At 45.5% G+C, this 9,886-nt stretch overlaps 1 protein-coding gene across 2 annotated transcripts; it reads left to right on the top strand.

Moving 5' to 3' along the window:
• The first annotated feature begins 227 nt into the window (after nucleotides 1–227).
• On the top strand, nucleotides 228–8,924 carry lix1 (limb and CNS expressed 1). Of its 2 annotated transcripts, none has more exons than XM_024003440.2 (6): nucleotides 228–644; nucleotides 2,032–2,237; nucleotides 3,609–3,749; nucleotides 5,436–5,531; nucleotides 5,988–6,114; nucleotides 6,528–6,855. In XM_024003440.2, exons 1-6 carry the CDS (start codon nucleotides 560–562, stop codon nucleotides 6,671–6,673), a joined length of 801 nt encoding a protein of 266 aa, XP_023859208.1. In that variant the 5' UTR covers nucleotides 228–559; the 3' UTR covers nucleotides 6,674–6,855. The 2 variants fall into 2 exon arrangements, with proteins under 2 accessions (XP_023859208.1, XP_023859206.1); XM_024003438.2 differs by having other exon boundaries at nucleotides 379–644; nucleotides 6,037–6,114; nucleotides 6,528–8,924.
• The last annotated feature ends 962 nt before the right edge of the window (nucleotides 8,925–9,886 follow it).

Raw genomic sequence — 9,886 nt, 5'->3', positions numbered from 1 at the left:
AAGCTTGAGCACATTTCATGGACAGAGGGACCCAGTTAGGGGTGGGACTATTCTGTCCACTAGGATTCCTGCTGCCAACGGCCCTGGTATGTTTAGGGTGTGACCCAGATCCTGTGTGGCTGTAAGAGAGGAGAGAGGGGCTCCACAGTAAAGTCTGTCTGACCACTCTGGGATTAGGCAGCTGCAGAGGAGAGGTGAGGGGGCTTGGGGGGGGTTCACATACCAACAGCAGGCCTCAGTGTATATGCGTGTGAGGGGGCCCCCTAGCTAATTAGCAGAGCTCGTGACAAAAGGTAGAGCGCTCCAGAGGAGAACCCCTGGGGAGGCCTCCATATGAGAGAGGGGAAGAAAGAGGAGCGGGGAGGAGGAGAGAAAAAGGGGGAGTTGAGTTAAGGGGAAGTGCAGTCTTTATCCTCTCATTTTAAAAAGTATTGAGTGGAGCTGCGTTTGGAGTAGTTTCCCACTGCTTGCTGCGCTCTCCATGGAACATGGTTTGAACTAGACTGAGCGTGTGTGTGAGCAGGATTGAGTGTGTGCAGGAAGACTGAGATTGAAGAGGATGAGCCAAGTTTGTGGTTCTCCATACGATAACACGATGTCACACCTTCTGTCCCCAAGTGACTTCGGTACCAGCCTCAAGGACTGTGAGTAGCTAACCATACACAGACACACACACATGGAGACACACAAATACACATCATTCTCAGACATCTGGGCTTGAGCATCTAACTGTGATGTCACCTGCAGTTGAATCAATGTGAGGGCCATACTCAGACCATGCTTTTGGTATTGCATATGGCTGTTTTATATAGGCATGCATTGCATATGGCTGTTTTATATAGGCATGTATTGCATATGGCTGTTTTATATAGGCATGTATTGCATATGCTGTTTTATATAGCATGTATATGCATTTAGTTACTCAAAAACACACTGACATAGGGCCTGTGAAATCTTCAGTGAAATTGCTTTTTATCAATAAGCAGAGTTAAAATGCTGATTCATTAGATGCTTTTTTTCCCAGATAGAACATGCAGGTGCTTCTGTTTACTGCATCAGTCATACATGCACACAGTAAAGAACATGACATTGGTTCTGATGCAAATACTTTTGATTTGATTTGATGCAACAGTGTAGGCATAATCTCCTTCAAATGCATTTGATTTTAATGAAACTTTTTCACTCAAAGGTAAGCTTGCTCTTGTTCATCAGGCTGCAGGGCTAGCCTGCCATTACTTGAAGCCATCTCAGCCATCTCTGTAGGGAGGTTTAGAGTTGAGTGGTTGGGTGGTGTCCCCTTTTCCTAAATCAGCTCGAACCTACTCAGCCTGGGAATGTTCTTACAGAAACAGGTTATTTCCACAAACATACACACACACATGCCACACACTCTTCTCTCTCACCTCACACACACACACACGCACGCACGCACGCACGACACACGCACACACACACACCACAACACACCACACACACACACACACACACACACACACACACACACACACACACACACACACACACACACACACACAGTGAAGGAAAGGTGTATAACTTGTGCCAAGACTATAGACGGACGGTAGATATCAGAAGTTAAACAAGGTTTTGATGGGCTTGTCTCTGCATTAATTAAGATAAATATATCTACAGTCCATTCCAACAGTGTCCGCCTCATACCCTTATTAAGTCAGATAGAGGTTCTGTAGAGTAGCTTTGTGGCGCTGAGTATAGCTGACTTCCTGTGTCTAGTTCTGGGCCCTCAATGCTTTGTTATTGAAACTCTAAATCACCCTGACCTCTCTTCATTCTCATTGTGTTTCTAACCACAGGACAGGACATCTCTTGAACTGTATGGCTTGTTCTAAAGCCTGAGGACTTTTTTCAGATTTATTTTTGATGTGTCAATCATCAGGCCTATATGCAGACTTTCATTATTGCGTGTGTGTGTGTGTGTGTGTGTGTGTGTGTGGGTGTGTGTGTGTGTGTGTGTGTGTGTGCCTGGTGTGTGTGTGTGTGTGTGTCTGTCCTCAGTGAACATTGTGGCCATGTTGCATAACTTTTGGGAGCAGAAGCAGGTGGAACAAGACAATCGGTCCGACAGCCAATCAGAGGACTCGGTGAAGGGCTCTGCCAGCCAATCAGAGTGCTTGTTGTTGTATGAGTCTGCCCCTTCCCCAAGACCCCCTTACATCTACTACGTCACTCTGCCTGGAGGAAGCTGCTTTGGAAACTATAAGGTGACTGCCATCATAACCATCACAACCACAGCTACCTAACCCACCTAAACCAGCACTACTCACAAAACATTTATTTATTTAACTAGGCAAGTCAGTTAAGAACAAATTCTTATTTACAATGACAGCCTACCGGGGAACAGTTAACTGCCTTGTTCAGGGGCAGAACGACAGATTTTTTACCTTGTCAGCTTGGGGACTCGATCCAGCAACCTTTTGGTTACTGGCCCAATGCTCTAACCACTAGGCTACCTGCCACCCCTCACCCCATTACCAAATTCCACTGTGGTGGAAAGCTAGGGTTGTTGCAGACAAGGTTATTGGTGGAGTGAGGTAGGTAGTTAGGGTTGGTGGTAAGGGTAGAGGAGAGGAGGGGGTAAGAGTTGGGGGCCAGGTGGTTATTTTCCATATCCCAATGACAGGAGCCCACCGTGGAGTAGAGACAGAGTTTCCATAGCGCAGCCAAAGACCACCACTGAACAGCTTTAACAGTGCTCTGTCATTAGTGTGAGTGAGAAAAATACCTGTTTTGACAGGAGTGCTGCTCAGCCTTGCTGTGGGTCTGAATGGTGTGTGGAGGGCCTCATATCTGCACAGCCCCTAAAGAGACGTCCTTCATCTATACCCGTCAGACCCTGGGCAGTACACACACACAGCCTCTCAACCTGCTTTGATGATTTTATTCAGCTGGAATCCCGTGATACTTTTCAAAGGGCTCATTGTGGCTCACACAGCCTCCCAGAGGTCGAGGCCCCAAATGCCTTGTGATTGGTTCAGAGCTGCCTGTGATGTTATATTCTGACTCCACATTTGATTGCTAATCCCATGATTTGCTTTTATAAACTCTCACATGTTGAAGAAAGTCATGAAACGAACCCAAGTCTTTTCTAGATGACCTTCATTTCTGTTCCAGTCAATCATATTCATGCCAACAGTCATCTCTCGTAGGCAGACTACATAAACATCAATGGTACCGTAAATCTGTCCTGATACAACGGGATGCATGAGATAACGAGCAGCATTAGTTCCGGTGCTTTGGACTAATCATGATTTCACAGGTGTTAGTATCTTTTGATTTTCGGAAGGGGTGGGGACATTTGGCCCATAGACTTGTCCCATATTTTGCAAAGAGCTCTTCATTCCGTTTCCGATCCTCGTTCTATCTCTTCTCTGAACACATATGGACCCAGAACAATCCAGCATTTGACCAATTACACAGGACTTTGGTTCTGGGTTAACCGAGATTATGCAAACAGTGATCACCTCAAACCAACAACACTGCAAATATAATTTACATAGTGGGACTTATGTCTCCCTCTTTTCTCTCCACCTCCTCTCTCTGCCAACCTCCCACCTCTTTCTGACTCTCTGTAGGAGTGTGAGACGCAGGCGGAAGCTCGTAGGGATGCGGCGCGTGTCGCTCTGATGAACTCTCTAGTGAACGAGCTGCCGTCTAGACGAATCACTCCTCTGTTCATCACACACAGCCTGCAGGAGGCTGCTTCAGCCAGCACCGTGAGTCTAGCACAAGACTAACTCTAGCACAAGACTAACTCTGGCACAGGACTAACTCTGGCACAGGACTTACTCTGGCACAGGACTAACTCTGGCACAGGACTTACTCTAGCACAGGACTAACTCTGGCACAGGACTAACTCTGGACGGACTACTTGGTAGCACAAGACTAACTCTGGCACAGGACTAACTCTGACACAGGACTAACTCTAGCACAGGCACTAACTTTTGGCACAGGAACTACTCTGGCACAGGACTAACTCTAGCACAAGACTAACTCTGGCACAGGACTAACTCTGGCACAGGACTAACTGCTGGCACAGGAGTTCTCTGGCACAGGACTAACTCTGGACAGGACTTACTCTAGCACAGGACTAACTCTGGCACAGGACTAACTCTGACACAGGACTAACTCTGGCACAGGACTAACTCTGGCACAGGATCTACCTCTGGCACAGGACTTACTCTAGCACAGGACTAACTCTGGCACAGGACTAACTCTGGCACAGGACTGACTCTGGCACAGGACTAACTCTGGCACAGGACTAACTCTGGCACAGGACTTACTCTGGCACAGGACTAACTCTGCACAGGCTTACTCTGACACAGGACTGACTCTAGCACAGGACTAACTCTAGCACAGGACTATTCTAGCACAGGACCTACTCTGGCACAGGACGTTCTCTGGACACAGGACTAACTCTAGCAGAGGACTATTCTGGCACAGGACTTACTCTAGCACAGGACTAACTCTAGCATAAGACATACTCTAACACAGGACTAACTCTGGCACAGGACTTACTCTGGCACAGGACTGACTCTGGCACAGTACACTCTGGCACAGGACTATTCTGGCACAGGACTTACTCTGGCACAGGACTAACTCTGGCAGAGGACTAACTCTGGCACAGGACTAACTCTGGCACAGGACTATTCTAGCACAGGACTATTTCTGGCACAGGACTTACTCTGGCACAGGACTTACTCTGCACGATATTCTAGCACAGGACTATTCTAGCACAGGACTATCTGGCACAGGACTAACTCTGGCACAGGACTAACTCTGGCACGGACTTACTCTGGCACAGGACTTACTCTGGCACAGGACTTTCTAGCCACAGGACTTCCTCTGGCACAGGACTAACTCTGCACAGGACTATTTACGGCACAGGACTTACTCTGGCACAGGACTAACTCTGACAGGAACTAAATCTGACACAGGACTAACTCTGGCACAGGACTAACTCTGGCCGCAGGACTAATCTGGCACCAGGACTCCTCTGGCAGATGGATACTTTGCCAGGAACTAACTCTGACAGGGCTATTCTAAGCACAGGACTTACTCTGGCACAGGACTAACTCTGGCACAGGACTATTCTAGCACAGGACTTACTCTGGCACAGGACTTACTCTGGCACAGGACTATTCTAGCACAGGACTTATTCTGGCACAGGACTAACTCTGGCACAGGACTATTCTGGCACAGGACTATTCTGGCACAGGACTAACTCTGGCACAGGACTATTCTGGCACAGGACTAACTCTAATTCACCACCACTAAGCATCAGCATGGCAGCATGGATACGATAGGATATCCTGAGTTATTGGTCATGAAAAGCTCTCTTCTATTGGCTGATATCAGATGTGTCAGTGTTCAAGTGTTGTGTTACTGTACGTTCCATCCAGGTCTCTGTGGAGGATGCCTGTGATCCTAGCACCAGTTTAGGAGCCTATTGTCTCCTGCTCCAGTCATACACTGGCAGAACCATGTTGGAGTTCCAGGTAAGGACAGGATTATCATAGGAATTTGTTATAGGTTAATTACTGTATGTTATAATATATGTTTAATAATATATGTTATTCTCTCTTGCACTGCAAACATGATCTCATACGGACTCTTTTTTTAAACTTTTTGCTGAAACTATTCTTTGACCTCCACCACCTGTTCTAAGCACTGGCACTAGTTCCGTCTGTTTCTGAACATTACCCTTATAATTTTATAACATTGTCTATGGATACATGGCAGCCATCCAGCCAGACCGTATGCTCTCAATCACAACTTCAGCAGACAGGCTTGGAACATAAAGGTCTAACGTAACTTTTCAAACAATCACACACAGTTTGGTTAGGGATTAGAAAAATATTCGGATCATCTATCATCCCTGTCCTGCGTAATTACACAATTCATAATTGTCAAGTTTCACTGATCATTTTTTATGCCGTTCTTTTATTGCTCAGGTCTATTCACTCTCTCTCTCTCTCTCTCTCTCCCTCTCTATCTCTGTAGGAGGGGATGACAGTGTTTCAGTTGTTACACTGGAACGGGACGTTGAAGATTCTAAGGGAAAGACAGTGTTCCCGCCAGGCAAGTCCCTCATCTGGATATTCAATTATATAATTGACCCTATAATCCTCTATTCCAAGGGTGGCCAATCTTTGATTTGAATCAGGTGTATTACTGCTTGGCTGTAACAAAAGTCTGCACCTACACTGGCACTCTGCGGACAAGATGGACACCCCTCTGCTATTCTCAAATCAAATCAAATGTATTTATATAGCCCTTCTTACATCAGCTGATATCTCAAAGTGCTGTACAGAAACCCAGCCTAAAACCCCAAACAGCAAGAAATGCAGGTGTAGAAGCACGGAAAGGGAAAGAGGGATACCTAGTCAGCTGTACAACTGAATGCCTTCAACTGAAATGTGTCTTCCGCATTTAACCCAAGGGTGCTACATCAAGCGCACCGCCTGATTGGTTATTACTCTTTGCCCCCACAGAGTGTGATTGGTTATTACTTGCAGCGGGGACTGGATGCCAGCATGCGCAGCAGCATGGCTCTGGATTGGCTGGGCAGGGAGCGGCAGACTCCAAGGCAGCTGAGGATGGAGCTACGAACAGCACAGAGGGAACTGGACGTGGCTAGGCGTCATGGCAATGAACTCCGCTTCTACAAGGAGAAAACAGAGATACTTAGCCTGGCACTGAGTCAAGAATTCACACATGGACCACACACAGATTCACAAGAATCACCTGAACCACACATACACCACCAATGAGTCGCACATACACACACAAACTACATGAACCACTTGAACCACACATAAACTATGAACCATTATCTATCCAGACACAGCATCTGATCCACACATGAAACCGTGAACCACCATACATACACCCAGCTAAGCCTTTTTACATAGAAAGTGAATGTTGTCCCTGGTGGTAGAGAGATCAACTCAACCATAAAACCTGTGGGTTGAATTAGATGAGAACAACAGATACAGTGTTGATGTACTAATTGGAACTAGGAAACTCATTCCAACTAGCATGTAAACAGTGGCAAGAGAAAAGAGGTGCTTCATCAAGAGGGACTGAGCAGGTGACTAGGTCAAAGGTCACCATTGACACTGCCAGGCTACCTTCAACATTACACACACAGAGAACTGTTTACCTTATAGCTGCTGTCAAATTGAAGACACATCTGAGAAAGCTGACTGCTGTGTCTTCAATGAGTTTTAAAAGGGAACGTGAAATATTTGTGTACATTTGAAATAAATACTTTGTCTGTCTGCTAAATAATTCTATAAAATATTTCCAACTAGTTTTAATTGGGAAGGCAGATAAAGTGTTTTTTATCAAAAGAAAAGCAATCACTTGTGCGTGTGAAAACACCAAATCCTACTCATTACTCCACCTGCTTAATTACATCACTTTTGTTTTGAGCGGAATTCGACCTTGGGCTTTGAACAGTGCACCAGGATGGCTACCTGCGCACAGTGGTTCGCTATACCGGGGCTATTCATGTCACAGTTAGAGCAGCAATACTGTTTCCTCCAGCATGTTGTTGGAAGACCAAAGCAAAAGTAATATAACGTTTGGGAACACACAAGTTATGTTCTTGATAATCACAGATAGATTTAACTACACTATATATGCAAAAGTATGTGGACACCCATTCAAATTAGTGGATTCGGCTTTTTCCGCCATAGGCCTACCCGTTCCTGACAGGGGTATAAAATCGAGCACACCGCCATGCAATATCCATATACATAGATTGGCAGTAGAATGGCCTTACTGAAGAGCTCAGTGACTTTCAACGTGACACCGTCATAGGATGCCACCTTTCCAACAAGTCAGTTTATCAAATTTCTGCCCTGCTAGAACTGCGGTGGTCAACTGTGCTGTTATTGTGAAGTGGAAACGTCTAGGATCAACAACACTGGGAAGTGGTAGGCCACACAAGCTCACAGACAGGACCACGAGTGCTGAAGCGCGTAGCACGTAAAAATAGTCTGTCCTTGGTTGCAACACTCACTACCGAGTTCCAGAGTGCCTCTGGAAGCAACTTCAACACAATAACTGTTCCTCGGGAGCTTCATGAAATGGGTTTCCATGGACGAGCAGCTGTACACAAGTCCAAGATTACCATGTGCAATGTCAAGCGTCGGCTGGAGTGGTGTAAAGCTCGCCGCCATTGGAGCAGTGGAAACATGTTCCCTGGAGTGATGAATCACGCTTTACCACCTGGCAGTCTGACGGATGAATCTGGGTTTGGCGGATGCCAGGAGAACACTACCTGCCGAATGCATAGTGCCCACTGTAAAGTTTGGTGGAGGAGGAATAATGGTCTGAGGCTGTTTTTCATGGTTAGGGCTAGGCCCCTTTGTTCCATTGAAGGGAAATATTAACGCTACAGCATACAATGACATTCTAGATGATTCTGTGCTTCCAATTTTGTGGCAACAGTTTCGGAAGGCCCTTTCCTGTTTCAGCATGACAATGCCCCTGTGCACAAAGCAAGTTCCATACAGAAATGGTTTGTGTGATCGGTATGGAAGAACTTGAATGGCCTGCACAGAGCCCTGACCTCTACCTCATCGAACACCTTTGGGATGAATTGGAACACCTACTGCGAGCCAGGCCTAATTGTCAAACATCAGTGCCCGACCTCACTAACGCTCTTGTGGCTGAATGGAAGTAAATCCCTGCAGCAATGTTCCAACATCTAATGGAAAACCTTCCCAGAAGAGTGGAGGCTGTTATAGCAGCAAAGGGGGGACCAACTCCATATTAATGCCCATTAATTTGGAATGAGATGTTCGAGGAGCAGGTGTCCACATACTTTTGGTCATGCAGTGTAATTTGAGTATTTTTCTCCAATAAACAAATTAATTTCATGAACATGTCGTTTTGTAAACATAACGTTTGCAACACAAATCTTTGGGACTTCCATACCCTTAACCATAACCCTTACCGTAACGATTTTAAATACAAACTTCATAGGGTTAGGGACGTCCTAAGGATCCCGAATAGCACGGACCACATCGATAGGGTAACTAACATGAAAGTAGGCAGGTGTGCACCCGGGTGGCAGAGAGAAGAGAGGCCAACTCAGCGGAAAATCTGTTTCCTTCCAGCAGGTGGCGTTTTTTCGCCCACCAAGCAAGGAGTTTTTGTATGGAGGACAATGAGAGAGTAGATTGAATAGAAATGTCGTAATACATAAATTGTTACGCGTCTACTGATATAAGTAGGACTAGAGACATCCCGGCAATTTTGAGAAAAAACACTTTATATTGGAGATAGATGGCTATCCGTATTTGATGCATGAGGCTAGTAAGCATAGCGTCTCTCTCCATTGAATACATGCGTTTGACGTCAACAACCCTCGTCGAATATTTAAAAAATATTACAATAATCGACGTATCCACCAATCCAAAGAAAGGATACGCGGGAGCTAGACAGCTTTGTGGACGACTCCCATTTGTTCGGGCAGAGAGACATGTATTATAATTCAATACAAAGAATTTGAAACTATAAAAGATGAAGAAAAAATCAAATATATATTGGGTGAAAAGCCAAAATTGCAGTTTTGGCAGCCAAGTATGTGTCCTCCTGCCACAACCTGAGGGACAGCCAGTGAAAAGTGCAATGTAATGTCGATAATATTTCCCATCTTGTTTTGTTTTGTCTTTCATACCATGTCATGTGTCTTCTCAGTCATGTTGACACTGGTCTACTACCATTGCTTTAATGTATTGTTGTTCTGATTAATATTGTTGTTGTAGTTGTTGTTAATGGTAATCCCATGTCCACTACTACTATTATTATTGCTGTTGGTCCCACCATTTATTTATAT

The sequence above is a fragment of the Salvelinus sp. IW2-2015 genome, linkage group LG15 (assembly GCF_002910315.2).
Source record: "Salvelinus sp. IW2-2015 linkage group LG15, ASM291031v2, whole genome shotgun sequence".
Taxonomy (NCBI): domain Eukaryota; kingdom Metazoa; phylum Chordata; class Actinopteri; order Salmoniformes; family Salmonidae; genus Salvelinus; species Salvelinus sp. IW2-2015.
This window is presented reverse-complemented; position numbering and strand designations above follow the sequence as displayed.

Excerpts from the sequence above, each read along its gene's own strand:
- lix1 (XM_024003438.2), top strand. The coding sequence starts at position 560 with ATGAGCCAAGTTTGTGGTTCTCCATACGATAACACGATGTCACACCTT. Across the intron at positions 645-2,031 it reads CGGTACCAGCCTCAAGGACT|TGAACATTGTGGCCATGTTG; the intron begins GTGAGTAGCTAA and ends GTCTGTCCTCAG. Across the intron at positions 2,238-3,608 it reads GCTGCTTTGGAAACTATAAG|GAGTGTGAGACGCAGGCGGA; the intron begins GTGACTGCCATC and ends GACTCTCTGTAG.